This window comes from Pseudopipra pipra, chromosome 6 (assembly GCF_036250125.1).
Source record: "Pseudopipra pipra isolate bDixPip1 chromosome 6, bDixPip1.hap1, whole genome shotgun sequence".
NCBI classification, from domain to species: domain Eukaryota; kingdom Metazoa; phylum Chordata; class Aves; order Passeriformes; family Pipridae; genus Pseudopipra; species Pseudopipra pipra.
This window is the reverse complement of record NC_087554.1, coordinates 7072125-7087878: the sequence shown is the minus strand read 5'-3', so window position 1 is coordinate 7087878 and position 15754 is coordinate 7072125. Positions and strand designations below refer to the sequence as shown.

Genomic DNA, 15754 nt, shown 5'->3' with positions numbered 1-15754 from the left:
GAACAGGAAGCTGAAGGAGCATTTTCTTTTTTTGCTACCCCTATTAGAACCGTCCTTGTAATGCTGTAAACATTTGTAAGCCATTAGCTAGATCCAGCAGCACATGGTGTAACAACAAAAGCTAGGTCTGTTCCAGCCATGGGAATCCTTTCCGGTGAAAGCAGGGAGAGGTGGGCGGGACAGGATCTCAGGGAGCAGCTGAGGCATCACCAGGCAGGGGCAGGTTCACAAACATCCCCACAGAGCTGTAGCAGGTGACTGGCAAACAAACCTTTCCTAAAGGAGGATTTGCTGAAATCCAAACTGCAGCTTCTCTGAGAACCAGCACACAGGGATTATACACCATCTACACTTCTCTCACCCATTTACACATTTGGATACTGTTTAAAAAAACTATTTGCCTGTCTCTTGTTTGTCTGTAATTATTTCCTCTAAAGTTCTTCTCAACTCACACCTTTGCAGTTTCTTAAAAAGGACACCTCCCCCCACTTGCTGATTTTAAAATTCAGGGCCCCAAAGAGAAGGACTATTACAAATTACAGCAAAGCAATTTTCTTTTGATCTCTTTGAGATGCTGTTGGTTCACTCAATTTGTATTGAATATCAGCCCTATAATATTTGTCTTCTAATACCACTTATTCCCTGACATGTACTTTGAAATCGTAACAGTGCATATTTATCTCTTAAATTTTACTTTAAAATTTTGGTAGTTTCCTCTGGTTTATAAAGGTCATTTTGGAACAGTGTCATATATATTGCTTAGAGATGGACTACAAACCCGATCTTATCCTTCCACTCCCCAACCCCAAATTATCTCTACCCAGAGCTCACATAACAAATGGCTCTGAATGTTTCTAAAGACTGCAGATTAAGTCAAACCCATTTGATCTGTGGAAAACTCCCAACAGCTGTATAGGCTTTTAATCAGACAAAAAAATTTAGTGAAAGAAAAAAAATCATTAACACCTACATAAAAAAAAAAAAAGGCAGGCAAACACCTATTTTTATTTTGCTTTCAATAAAAACCCAAGACAGAGCTCTGGAATTACTTCACCTGACTAAAGTACAATGTTAAATTGTACCAAAAGCTGTGGTAACACTATGTACTACTCTTAATATACAGGCAGGTGAAAAGATAAACCATCTACCAGGGTAAGAGACACATTTACCTCACATATCAGTGTTAATTAACCTATACCCCCCCATCACTTTCCCACAGGACCTATTTTATCTTATAGTTTTGTATGCCCCTATTTTTATTTTTTTTTTGTGCACATTAGGAAGTGCTGGAGGGATAAAAAGCAATGTTCCCCAAAATGTGTCAGTAGATGTAAACATAACCCCAAAAGAGGCCATGAAAGCACATGTCACATGCTCCATTCATATAAACCCAAGACAGTGTTTCTTCCTCTGTCTGTAATTCTTACACAGTTTCTAAGTTATTCCAGCTGCCTGTTTGCAGCTCAACCAGTTTATGTTACTTCATAGTTAATTGTGCTTGTGAGGTTTATCACTGTATTTCTGTGTTTTTACTGAAAGAATCAGGAACATTTCAATTGCATCCATCCTCTCCCTCCACTCCTAAATATTAAAGCAATAAAAATTCACAGTAAATCAAGAAGGAAAAATAAAACAGCCGAGGAATCTCAAATTAGCCTTAATTAGGTGATTAAGGTCCTCCTTCAGAAGCTAGAAAAATTTGATCCTGATTTAATAACACAAGATGATCTTCTCTTTTCTTTGGCCTTCACATGCTTCACCTGAGAATCTGCAACAACCACTGTCAGACACATCAGCTTGACCCAGGACTTTGTTCTGCCCATAAAAAAAAAATCCATCATCTTCTAAATCAGAACCTGTTCCAAAAGAATGCCACGAACTCTGCTAAATCATGGGCAAAATCTGCCCCAGTCAACATGCTAGCAGGATGCTTTTTGCACTGATCTCTCCAGGAAGAGATAAAGGGATACCTGGTTTGTAGAGATTGAAGCACAAGTGAAAATCAACCTGCTCAACACCCCCAACGCCCAGTTCCAATGAGGTTTCACCTTAAAAATTCAGCGTCCCAAGTGCCTACAGATGATTCTGTGCCTCTAGAGCTGGAGAATGGCAGAGCAGCATCCTTTAGGTGCTGCATTTTGAAACCAGGCAGATATGTCCCACGTGCATGTAACCTCCTCCTTGGGCCCAGCCTTTAACCAGCAAAGATAATGGGAGCAGAGATGTTGAGCACTGCAGAAATGAGCAGCAAGGGAAAGGCAAAAAAAACCAAACCACAAGAACCATCGCAACACCCCAATTATTTCCACAGTTTGAGAAAAAGTTTTTTTAATAATGCAATCCTCAAATTTTACCTTATTATGTACATTCATTTTCATGATTTTATACAGTTATTGCATAATGTGGTCATTTACATCTTCCAGTTCAAGTGACATTAGGTGGCACAATTTTGTATTAAATTCTAGTTACACTTTCAGGCAATTACACCAATGTGAAACAAGAACAAGATAGACTATTCCCTTCAGAATGCCTTCTTCACATTGCCCAGATGCAAAGAAAGCATAATGGAGACAGCTGTGATGTTTATGATAATCCCACACTGATTCATGCTGCTTTGGTAGATTGTAGTGGAATGTAATGGCAAAAAAACCAAACAGCCAAAAGCAAACAAAAAACCAAACCCAAACAACCTTAGGAGGCAAAAAAAAAATAATTAAACTGGTTAAGAACTGTACAGTTCCTTTTTTGGAAAGGCAAAACTACTTCGAGTATTCAGAAAAGTGGGAAAAAAACCCACTTTTTATTTTCAGTAAAAAGGTAAAATAGACTATTTAACCACTGTGTAATAAGTGCCAATAAATTGGTGGAAGTGATTATACATCATGCTAGAAGGAGCAGAAACCATCCTGACATAAAGCCATACTGGAAAAAAAACAAACTCAAAACTAGAAAAAACAGTGCTGATGCCTTTATCAGCTTGCCATGATGAGTGTTTTAAGTGCATGACTGAAAATAAGCAGTGATGCCACTGGAACCAGTGCAAGTGAGTTCCTGGGGAGCTTAATCTGGAAGAGAGACAAGAGACTGAACACAGACAAGGGCCTGGCTTAAGATGCAAGATTACAAAAGTAAAGAAAGATTGCAGGAGTAGCCCACACCTCAGTTCAGTTTTGTTCTACACATGTAGAAGCTACAACACATTTCACTCCACAGCAAAAAGAAAATACGAGCAAAAAGATAAAGAAACAGACAGACAAGAATCATTAAGCCACCTTTGAACAGTGAGACAACAAGGCAAAAATAAGCTTTTGAGTGAAAAAGCACCATCATCCTGGATATTTTCCTCTCCTTCACGCAGGACAGAAAGAGAGGCTAATGAGAAAAAAAAAGAGGGAAAAGTATACAGGATGATTGCTTGGCACTTCTGAAAACTGTTTTTTATCTTAAAAAAAAAAGAATCAAATAACTTACAAGTAGTAGCAGTGTTTTATGGACAATTACCTTCCCCAAGCCCTTGTCCCTACAGAGGTGACCACAACAGTGTCTGTTTTGGTGACAAGTGTCTCCATGAGAAGGCAGCACCTCAAAGAGCAGTTTCATTTTCACATCTCAAAACAGTAGCTGGGATTCATTCTGATCTTCACAGCAGTTTACTATTCACAGGGCGAAGACTCAAACAAAAAAAAAATCACCTTTTCAGAGGAATACCAAGGGACAGTGAAAAGCACCTGGACACAGATTACTGTTAATTCCCCACTTTAGGTTTGTTGAGAAAGTCACTTACCCAAAAAAGTTTTACCCAGGTGAAAGTCAGTGATATGGAACGTGTGGCCATTAAGCCATAAAGGTATGTGATCCTGCAATACTGGTTGAGGACCTTCTAATCCCACAGACTCGAATTAAAAATTTGAACTGCTGAGCACTTTGATTATCCCAATTCAACCCTTTTTTTTTTCCACCCCCTTTAAGCGGGAGACCGGCAGCGATCGTGGTGCGACATTCCGGCCAAAGTTCAGCTCTTTCATGGAACACGACACAGAGGCAGAACAGGAAAGTGAAAGGAAGAGGGTTCACTAAAAAGCAGCATGAGAATGTTTACTCCAGAAAAGCTCAGTTTTTACCACATGGAAGAGCACGAGTGCAATGGCTCCGGTCGCGGTTGTAGCCGCTCTCACAGCGACCAGCACGACACAACCGGCACCAACCCTTGAGCAAAAGCAAAGGAAACCAGAGGATGTGCAAAGCAGGCAGCCCCTGCCCCTCAGCTGAAACAGATTGTGCTCCAACGTGATTAACTCCTGAAAATTCGGTAAGATACGCTGGTGTCACATCACAGCAAAAATAGTGTTTCGACTCTCACTACAAAAAGATTAAGGATTCTGTTCTGGTCCTGCCTAATCCATTCATGACTTGCAGGGCACAGCCCTTGCCACATTGCCAGAAAAGGCAGTTCCATTTTCCTGTGCTGAAGAAAGTAGGAGGCTTAGTGGTTATAAAGTTCATTTTTTAAAGTGCACTGTCATTTTAAACACACTTTCCCTCTTAAAAAAAAGAAAATAAAACACGTTCTGATATCAACAGTCTATAAAAATAACGGCTGCAACGCTCCTCTAAAACTGCAACTTAAAATCAAGTCAAGTTAAGCAAGACTCAAATCTTCTGCGAAAAAGATATGAACCCAAAAATAAAATAACCTTCCTGCAGAGAATTGCCAAGCAAAACCTCACACACTGTCCTACAAGCCCCTCTTCCTAAACAGCATCTCACAGAAAATCCAGTTTCTTCCAGCTGACAACCTCAAGAAAACAGAGGTCTAAACAAATCAGTCCTTCCCACCAGTCACCTACATAACTGCAGGTGTGGGTGCTGGTGCAGTTTTTCCATCAACTCCTCCTCTGTAGGTTCTTCCAAAACATCTCTACAAAGAAAAAGCATGAGTTGTTAGGGGCAGCAAAGGGAGCTTTCTCACCATTTGTTTTAGCAATGCACATACTGAGGATGTGACGTGTGCTCGTTTCAAGAATGAAACAAGGAATTAAAATCACAATAAGTTGATGCTCCCTAAAGATGCATCTACTTGCAAATGATCCATCCTCTACAGATGTGTCATGGAAACCAGCAGCTGTTTTCCCACAAGAAGCAGGGAAGCAATTTCCTGCACGCAGTACAACACAAGTGAAGGTCAGTAGATTTGTTTTCCTGAAAAAACTCCCAGATGAGAACATGTTCCCAGTGCTACTATTGAATATCCAACGTGCACCAGAAGTTCCACTCATACACGATCATCAAGTCTCAACTCACCACCCACAATTTCATAATAAGCCAAGAACACACATCACTTTCCTCATCTTCCCTTTTCTTCTCTCCCTTGTTTTTGTCCCCCTCAGCAGTTGTTCCCCTCACCCCCAGCACCTCTTCTCCCACCCTGCTACGAGCACAAAGCATACAAAGGTTAGGCTTCCACGTCAGCTTAAACCAGGCCTAACTAAAGCACTTGTTGATTTTTTCCTAAGTAACAGATAGAACAGTTTGCTTCAGAGGGAGGAAATGGAAGACAAGCCTTTGCCCTCTTGCAGGCAGCACATCTCCTTTAAAACAGAACATAAAAAAACTAGATTGATTATCAAATCCAGTCCAACTCACCTGAACATTAGTTCCACTGTCCTCTGGTATTCAACATCTGAAAGAGACTCTCGATGACAGCGACGGTCCCACTTGTGAATAAAGTTCTGAAACGTAAAAGGAACAGGGAAAAATTAAAAGGACTACTTCTGATGACATCAGAAATATCTAGTCACTATGTCTGCAGGCAAGGTTTGGGAGGGGGGTGAGCTTTGTTTTTAAACTCAGTGCCAGAGCACATTTACTGGCTGTGGGTCACTGCTTTATTCGAGCCTGTTGTTCAGGAAAGAAATAACTTTCTCATCACAAACTGAACGAACAGCAGAGCACAAGAGAGCCCTGCTGCCTTCTGCTCCTAGCAAGGACTGCCTCCCCAAGACAACCAAGTGAACTACCCACAAATTTTCACCTGCTCTGAATTTCTTCCACTTTAAAACCCCAACCATATATAAACCTACTGCTAGTCCAGGCATCACAGCTTAAAGCTCAGCTACTGGTTTTGTCACGTTCCCTTCCCCACCTTGAATAACACTGAGAAATTAATAACTGGGGAGCAGACAAGACAGTTCAGGGGAAAAATAAAAGGGGGGGAGAAAAATAGTGAGATGCTGCTCTCCTCCTTCAGAATGCTGCATCTTGGCTCTTACAGCAAAAACTTTGGCCACAGCCCTGCAGAAGTAAGCAGACAGAAGATGTCTTGGACTGAAAAGTTTGCCATTCTTCCTACTATAATAAATTTAAATTCTCAATACCTTCAGCAACAACAAAAACATCTCCAAGAGAAACTTTCAGAGATTTTGAGATGGGGTGAAGTGCCCTCTACAGGTACTCAGTTCCTTCCATTACTTATAAGAGAAGTCTACAATTATTAACCTGGAGGAGATGGTTCTGATTAGCATTCCCTTCACCATCAGAAATTTGAATTTGCAGGATAAACATACACAAGAAACTGGCAGAACTATATGTTCTTCATGGCATTGCTTGGATACCTCCATTTCCCCAGCTTCTTTGAAAGACTCCAGAATATGGTCTCTTAAAAAGAAATAATCAGTTCCACTCTTCTAGCGTGGAACCACTCTTCTAACTGAACAATGGTTAATTCAAATCAGGGTGGGAAGAACCACAGGAGAGTCAAATAAATTAAAAATTTGAAGAGCTAACTTCATTTGCTGATACATTAAAAGGCAAAAAGCCTGCAGCTTGAATAACTAATGCTGAAGTTAAATGCAAATGTACAAGAGACAAGCAATTTTATAATACTTATAATATTTTTCATCTTTATAGAGAGTGACATAATGAAAATGTACATACCCAATGAGATGCAACCAGTTTTGTGACAAAACTGCAAGTAAAGCATACAATTGTCTGGGAAAAAAACCAACCTGCTTCACTCCTCAGGGGAAGGGCAGGGAAGAGAAAGGTAAAGAAAGAACACACACAAGTCCAACATACTATTCTCAAAAAGTTGCCTGGGTTCTTTTAACTTCCTGCAGAAATTAGAACCCAGCTTTGGGATCCAATACCAAATAAACACATTTCCTTACCTCCAGAAGTAAAGCTACGAAGAGATTAACCCAGATGACAGAGGAGATCAACCACCAGGCTACAAAATAGATCTTTGCCCACCTGCAGATCAGATTACACAGACAATAAGTAAGGTAGGCAGTAAATACCCTCAGCCTCAAAAGTGAGCAGAGCACCATGAAATCACATTTTATCTTGAAATATAATGCTACTCCTTTTTTGATGTCAAACGAGGTAGGGAATAAAAAAATTAAAAATAGAAAAATCTTAGCCCTTCATTAAATCAACCAGACTCACTTTCCCCACCCAATCTGCTTAATTGAACTCTGAAGGGACAGAAAAGCAGCCCAGTAGAAGTTGTGCTGGATCACAGGAAGACATCCATCTGGGATAGTATCCTTGGAATGATCAAAAGCAGAAACATAGGAAAGAGTGCAAAACCATGGCAAAATATCTGTGTTGCTACCCTCTAAGCCCTCCCCAATCTCCAACTGTTTGCAGTTCAGAGATTTCTTGAATTACAGGGAGCTTCCATTCACTGCAGATCCAATGGATTTCTCTGTCATGGCTTGTCCAGTCTCCTCCAGACCACGTTAAACATTTATCCCACACAGAGCCTGCAGAACTTAACTAAGGGCTTGGGATAACCAGCCAAGGAGCACTGGAACAGCTCAACCCAGAAGCCACCCAGTTCATTCAAACATTCCCATAAAGTCATTAAATACAAATGAAAGATATGTCCAAGGGTTTAAGTCTGCCAAAAAAATTGTTCACCCACAGAGAAAACACAGAAGCATTAAATTTCTTTCCTTTATACTTGAATTTCCAGAAGAAAGGTAAGCAGTAGTCCTCTTAGCAGGTGAAATTGTGCCATGTGCATAATTCTTGTTCAGCTACCTTCCAAACTGGATTTATAGGAGACTTTTCCAGTATTGTTACTGCTACTTACGGACTTGAATATCTTGAAAATGCATCCAAAAAGACCTGCCAGTTGTTCACCACCATCACATCCCAGAGGGTCACCACTGCTGCCTAAATAAAGTGAGCAGAATAGAAGGTCAGTGGTTATTTCTCACACACTCAAGGCTCAGAAAATGAGGAGAGGTAAGAGGAGAGGGGAAGAGGGAAGGATGTCATCAGTGATCACACTCACGGCAAAGTCATCGAAGTTGTTGGGCCAATATTCCAGCTGCTCGTAGGTCCCACACTGCAAAGTGCCATTAGCAAATGTTGTGTTGGCAGCACTGTGGGAGAATTACAGGGGGATGTGAACACAGCTTTCTGTAAACTGTACCTTAAAACCAAAATTATCCTGAGTGCCCTGCAGAAAGTTCATTATCTCAAAGGCAGAAAACAAGGGAAACAGTTCAAAACCAGACGAGCCTTCCTGCAATTTCAGTGCAGCAAGAGGAAACAGAACACGAAGCCTTGTGAGTTAACATTAAAATTCAAACATTAAAATTTCTCCAAGAATGAGAGAAAACAAACAACAACAAAACAACCACAAACAGGTGCTTTTGAAAGACAGGATTCTTTGTGAGCAGTGATGTTGAGAACCTCACCTGGTGTTTCCCAAGGGAACAACGGCACCTTTAAACAGCATTATGCCAGTGATAGCAAATGCATAGAAAACCACCTGGGAGGAATACAAGCAGCTGTTAGCTTTGAATATTTCTGTCACTAAATGAGAAAGCAACACAATTAATGTGGAATTTATATTTGTACCACAGGTGAAGGAATTACGTCAAGAACAATGCCTGAAGCTTTTAAAGTGAAAATACTCCCCAGCTTAACTGTTTGCTCTTACTTTTCAATATTCTATTTAACTTTCTGTTCTTAAAATGCGTTAAATCCCTTTATTTTATGATCTATTTTACTTTTTGATCTGTTTTGCTTTTTTGTGTCTCAGAGTGCTGATATTTAACTGTTAATGTTGCAGAATAGCAACTTAAACCAAAACACACTGACAGTATTTACAAAGCATAATCTAAATATTTTTATTTAGGGCGTTTTCTGCTAGATTCAGTGAAAATAAGCTTTTATTAAACTCAGCTGAAGGACAAAACCAAGCCAGTATTTTATATTACACCAGCAACTTTCTTAAAAATGTTACAATTAGCCTAAAAATAAAGTTTTCAGTAACACAGAGGGGTTTGAAATTCCTTTCTTCTACTTGTTGGAAATGCAAACTTCCCTTTAAAAAGACACCTTTCAGTCTTTAGCAGTCACTTGGGTGATTTTCTAGTTTTTATCCTACAAAGATTGTTCTAGAAATAACCTACAGCTTCGCTCCTCTGAGAAAGACCCACTTGTCCCAGGAAAGCTTGAAACAAGCTGAGTCTTAAAAATAAAAATACTTTTTTCATTTGATTTTTTTTTTTTTGTATTTTGTTACAAACAGACCTAAGGAGGGGGAAGTCTGGGAGGAAGAGAACTGCCCTGGCCTATGAACCACAGCACTTTGAGCATCACTGGAGTAAGTTGAAGCTGATATTTCACAGCCTGCCAGAAGATGGGGCAATAAAATTAATTTTATTCTTTGAAAAAAACCCCATATATTTCAAAGACTCACTGCATGAGAAATTAGCTAATTAGTTACATTACTTTATCAGCATGTGTTCCAGCCTAACTTTAGGAAAGATATTTTCTATCAGCTGGCAATGGAGTCAGATTTCAGCAGAGCAGCAGCTCGGTGACAGGTTCCACACAGCCTGGGGCAAAAGCAAATTAAACTAATGGAAGTGGCAAGCACTGTGGCAGACTTGCCTCACAACTGCTGCAAAACTACAATTCACACTCCTGACGTTCAGGGCAATCAGCAGCAGCCACTTTATGAGAATCATGTCTCACATATATGCATAGAGACACTACAGTGAAACACTAATGCACATTTTATGAAAATAAAAATCAAGCCTATCGCTACAGGCTCCCACCCCTTCTTTCAGGAATGAAAGAAAATACTTCTCAGTTCCAATAATAGCTCCCAGTGGCAAGTGTGGCTTGTGGAGCACAACAAAAGTTGTTACCAAATTTGCTTTGCCCCAACCAATATCTTTATTTCAAACTGCAACACACACTAACCTAGGGTCCCTTCTCTACAGATAAAAGTAGAGATTATTAATGACAAAAACAGACATTCTGGTTAAATTGCATGCTAAATGTATAGACTAGAACCACAAATCATTAGTCTCTAACCACTACCTCAAAATAAAGTATCCTACAAAACCCCATGGACAATAACAAAACAAAACCAAACCTACCCAGGCACTTCTTTGCTCTACCAGGAAGACATTGTTGCAAAGCCAGAAACTCAGGATTTGGGAGGATTTGTGTAATGGACATCATGCATTGTGATCCACCCTTTAATCACATGGTTACAGAGCATGTGCTCTACACAGACACACCCAAAACAGGATGACAGGAGGCTTTCAAAAGCCATGTCCAAACATGCCATCTCAAGACCTTCTCAACTGGAAAACAATTTTCAAGTGGTTCTGCTATTTAATAAGCAAATATTAATAAGCAAATCAGGGTAAGGAAAGCTGGTCCGCTTTTAGCATGGATGAATTTTGATTTGCAACCAGAGTATCCAGCCTGAGGCAAGCACTCTGAGGAAGCTTCAGTCACTCTATATTATAAAGATCCTCCTGATAAAAGAGGCACTGTCACGGTGCACAGGCCATAACAAAACAGCAGTTTGTCCTGGCTTTCAAACACATGCCCTGGAGAAGAACTGGCTGATTGAGGTGAAATGTTAGTGATCCTGGTGACTGTACAAGATATTGTTAACTCTGTTGGAGACATACCCTTATTAGACTGCTAACTATAACAAAGCAAATGACAATCTTGCATCATGACTTACCACGAGGATTCCTGCAAAGGCTCTTAAGTTTTTTACCAGATCCAGCAATGTAGTGACAACCAAAGCCATGAACTAAAACAAAGCAGAATTCTACATGTATGACATTCATCCCACTTCCATTCCACATCAAATTATTTTTACTAAAAGGACAAAGAAATACCAACAGGGAAAGTGAACTATGTCTACATGCAGGACATCTTTGATAGAGAGAAATTTCCATGATCTATTTAAAATGAGTGAACAATGCTGTAGCAGTCTTTTTCACAGACAGACATCATCATAAGTCTTAAATATATACAGGCACTGCAACCTAAAGGACTCTATGTCTAGTAAGACTAGAAAGAATGGGAGGCAAGCAAAACACCAGCACCTCCCAGCTCCAGGGTGACTGCTTCATATTTGACCCACATAATTCCTATTTTACACTTTCCACTGACACCATGACCTCTGATTACATCAGGTTTGGTATTTATGGCTTACTGAAGTGAGATATAAACCCTGCGCCCGACATTAATTTGGGCTTAGCTTTTAAGCAAGTAAATGCAGGATTATAACAAACAATCAAAGTGATTTCTGACTCAAGTACATGTATCGTGGTGGAAATACCTCTGCTGGGAAGGTGGAGAAGGATTTATCCCACAAAACCCTTTGCATTACCAAATGTCTTGCAGTATCTAGTGAAAGCAACTCTAACTCCTCCTTAGTACAAAGTTCTCCAAGGATATCCCAGCCACTCATCTAATTAAGACTGAAGCACCACACGAGCTGCACGAGTGTTTCTGGATAAGTTTGCCCACCTTAGAATAGCAGCTTGTCTGCTGCCTCAACAGAGAAAACCAGCCCCAGAGACAGGGAGTTTGTGAGGGGCTGTGCAACAGCCAGGACAGTCAGAGCTGAGCTCTGATCCCACCCATGGGCAAAAGAATTGCAGTCTGTACGTTATTCTGAAAGGCTGGAACAGAATTTCTGAGGTGACCAAGAAAGAAATGGGAGTTGTGGAGGGATGAGCAATCACCTTCATGTTGGGGATGATCCGCAGGAAGCGGAACACGATCAGCATGTTCACCAGCCGCACCATATCCCACAGGGATAACAGACCCATCAACTCGGGTCTCCTGGGAAAGAGGGGAGAAAACAACCAATCAGAGAAACAGCTCGTGACAGAGAGACAGAGTTTCATCTCCTGGGCTACAGGTAACTGTAAGTACGTTCATTTACTTAGCAGGAATCTCACCCTCAACAACTGTTGCAGGAAGTGACCTGTTTAACCTGGGCTCTTAAATATGCAGAGAGTGCTCCTTAAAGTGCATGTTCATGAAAGAAATTATTTAAGACAACACTGCAGAGAACACATATTCTAGATAAGTCACATTGCTGTCCTGAAGGTGTTACATCTACAGACCAGGCAATTACCAACAGCACACACTCACCAGTGACTCATGGGGGTTATAATCTGTTTGCAGTGACTGACACAAAGACCTAACAAGTCTAACCTAACTGGTGCTCCAAGATGTAGTGCAATCAATCATCTGCATTTAAGAATCAAAGGTCGAAGTCAAACCCAAACAGAATCAATTCTAAGATAATAATGAATGCCATTAGACTGTAGCAATTACTATTCTGCCAACCATCACTTTTTTGTAATGTTTTTTTTAGTAGTGTTCAAATATAAGCCATTTTCAAACCGTAAGGTCTACCAGGTCTCTGCAGAGATAACAGTGTAAGTTGTTTTTTGTAACAAAAAAAAGATCAGGAGAGTTATCCAAAAGCTGTTTGATCTTAAAAAAAAAAAAATCAAAATACAACTGCTTGGTATTCCAGTATAGACAAATAGTCTAAGTCTGTGGGCATTTTTCTACTAAATTTTACAGCATGACCCAGCCCAGTCACTGAGCAAAGTGCAGCAGTTCACAGAGGTCACCTACCAGCCAGGATGAGGAAATCCATACACAGCAAAAGTTGCAATCTCCAAAATCTTTAGTTAGGAAAGAAAGAGAGGAAAAAAAGGTCAAAACTTTACTTTGTAATTCTGAGTTTCAGAAATTCTGTAAGCTTCTTGACAGGAGACATTTTTAAGAGCATTAAGCTGCTTTTTTGACTCACTTTAAAGCTCTGAATTGTCATATTTGCCCAGTTATTCCCCAAATTATCTCAATGTACATAGGTCATTCAATAAAAGGATACACAGTGAATACCATTAGCCATGAATTTGGCCTCATCTGCCACATGGGCTTCAGGCTTTTACCAAATAGTTATTACAATAACCTGCCTCTTTATTGAAAGAGCAAGGTCATCTTAGCTGCATAACAGAACTCCTTATGCAATTATTTAAAGAGCTGAATATTTCCAAATAGCAATAAAAAGACTTCTTATAAGAAAACCCACCTTTTCCATGGATTTAAATAAGCCTGCCTTCAGAAAGCAGACCCTAAAGGAACCATGCACCAGCAAAAACTTTCAAGCCACTGAAAACCACTGCTCATGTTGTTCAGCTCAGCCTGTCAGTGCTGAAGAAAGAGCAATCCCACCAGCTCATGTAGTTCCCAACCTCCCTACCCAACAAGCACAAGAACACATTAGTTAACAAAACACTTACCAGCAAAATTACAGTCAGAAGTCCATCAAATCTATTGCTTGGGTAAGACCAGTATCTTCTCAAGCCCATTGCTAAGATTTTCAGCAACATTTCCAGCAGATAGTACAGGATGAAGAAGCAGTTGATGGCCTTCACCCCCCCAAAATAAAAACAATCATTAGAATTACTGACATCTCAGGGAACAGCAATAACTGTAGGAATGCTACTGCATCTTACCCCCAGGAAGAAGTCATCTCTTTCAGAAGGCTGTTTATCTGCATCCATCACCAAAACCACCTTAAACAGGAAATATTTTATGAATCCACTGCTTTACTGCTACATAAAACAGATTTTTAAGCACAAGAAGAGTCTTTCATGCTTTGCACAGACCTTTTCCAAGCAGCTGAGAATATATTTTTAACTGCAGGTATTCCCTCTCAACTTAAGACTTTACATGACTAAAGTATGCCAAAACCCTGCCAGCTGCTACAAAAAATGGTTGTTTAAAGAGAGACTAAAGAACAAAAACAGAACTTAGGTTTGTAGCAGAGGAAAACCAAAAAAACAGACAAAAACCCCTCACCACCACACAACAAAAAAACCCTTTTACTTACACAGACAGAAATAATGTTTGCAAGGGCTACCACATTCCCCAAGTAGCCAAAGTAGGGATGGCCAAAGGCAAACTGCAATTTCTGCATAAAATGGGATTGGTACTCTGGACTGGGAGGATGCTGAAAAGAACACAAAGGATTTGCTGAGAATCAAAGCATAAGCATTTTAATAGTACTAAAATAATAAAACCCCACACCCAAGCTCAGCTTTTAAAAGAAGCCAGACATTTTCAAAGCAAAACTTCAGGACCACAGGCTAATTTTGACATTTCAGTTGGAAAATGTTTCCAAGCTGTGGCTGTTCACTGCAAAAGTTCATTTCTGATTATGGCACAACACGAGGGAATGGCAGAGAAGGGAGACAGTCCAACCCTTCTTCAGTACCCCAAGCAGGTAAACTAAACACCAAGGTATTAATTGTACCCATTCCTTCCCCATTTCCCAGCGTTTAGTTCAGAAGTCTTGGTTACATGCAAACATAGAAAAGAACATTTCTTAACCCTCAAATAGTTGTGTTTTGTTTTTTTCTTTCTCCCTCCAAGAGGAGAAGGCTGCTTTCTGCCCATCTTCATCTGAACACTTAAAGAATCCATATTTTGTTCTTCACTCAGGGACTGGAGACAAGTCTTTGAGTATATTTAAAAGTGTTACCCTGCAAAGACTAACACAATTGAAGAGGCATTCCTTTAATGTAGGACTGTCACAGCAAGACAAATCCCTCCTATTTCATCAAAACCAATTTACCAGGGAGGTTAATTGATTTCTCCACAGCACCTCTCAGAGAGCCAGTGCTGTAAATCCAGCTCCTATTCTTTGTTTCCTTGTAATGAATCTTCCTACTAGACAAATACACACGCAGATCTTACCAATTTTGTTTGGCAAAGTCGCTTTAAAATGCTGACAGAATAAACAACTTTGTACATTTAGGGCAATCCCAGATGAATGCTGTAAAAGCCCCCAAAGCCACATTGTTTGTGACTATAAGAGCAACTCATGAACAACTTCAAAATCAACAACGTGTGATTGCACCTGGTGTTGTGTTTACATGTTGTAAAGTCTGTTTATACACTCTATAGACAATACCACCACTTATTTTTACACAGGACCAGACAACTTCTGATGTTTCATAAACAATGGTCAGATACATACTTGCTTAATGGCATCTTTGTCTAGTTCTTCAAAGAGCTTCTGGAACTGGGCAGCTGACAGTTGGTCACAGGAGCACATTTTGAGCGACTGCACATGAAAGAGAAACATTCAGATCAGAATCTGCAATAGGTGCCTCTGCAAAAAGTGCCAAAACCCTCAGACAATCTTTAAAAGACAGGGAATAGAGATCTAACACAAGCTACTCCAAGCTGTTAGAGTGAGGTTCCATTTTGCTTTAACACAACACTGCGATGTGACTGGAGGATTCCTCTTGCCTTTTCTATTTTCCCCTCTCTGGAACCACAGGCACTTTTGACAAACTTAAATTTTTTTAGTCCTGTGGCAGTGCCATTATTATGTTATGATCTAAGGAATGCTGCACAGCAGAGAGCAGCTCTAGACTACAAT

At 40.1% G+C, this 15754-nt stretch overlaps 1 protein-coding gene across 8 annotated transcripts in view; it reads right to left on the bottom strand.

Moving 5' to 3' along the window:
• The window catches only part of TPCN2 (two pore segment channel 2), a 63491-nt gene that overhangs the window by 33657 nt on the left and 14080 nt on the right, over positions 1 to 15754 (bottom strand). For 6 of the 8 annotated variants that reach the window (XR_010431132.1, XR_010431135.1, XR_010431137.1 and 3 more), the window contains exons 13-25: positions 15347 to 15433; positions 14198 to 14317; positions 13821 to 13880; positions 13605 to 13733; positions 12934 to 12983; positions 12024 to 12123; positions 11009 to 11080; positions 8709 to 8782; positions 8300 to 8390; positions 8096 to 8178; positions 7167 to 7248; positions 5644 to 5729; positions 3785 to 4918 (exon numbers count right to left, since the gene is read on the bottom strand). Coding sequence is in view for 2 of the 8 variants with exons in the window: in XM_064657203.1 (XP_064513273.1) it covers positions 4840 to 4918; positions 5644 to 5729; positions 7167 to 7248; positions 8096 to 8178; positions 8300 to 8390; positions 8709 to 8782; positions 11009 to 11080; positions 12024 to 12123; positions 12934 to 12983; positions 13605 to 13733; positions 13821 to 13880; positions 14198 to 14317; positions 15347 to 15433 (1113 nt within the window). In the remaining 6 variants the exon portion in view is untranslated. Of the gene's footprint in view, positions 1 to 2299; positions 4919 to 5643; positions 5730 to 7166; positions 7249 to 8095; positions 8179 to 8299; positions 8391 to 8708; positions 8783 to 11008; positions 11081 to 12023; positions 12124 to 12933; positions 12984 to 13604; positions 13734 to 13820; positions 13881 to 14197; positions 14318 to 15346; positions 15434 to 15754 lie in introns of those variants that run through there. The other 2 variants (XM_064657203.1, XM_064657204.1) reach the window with 2 other exon arrangements.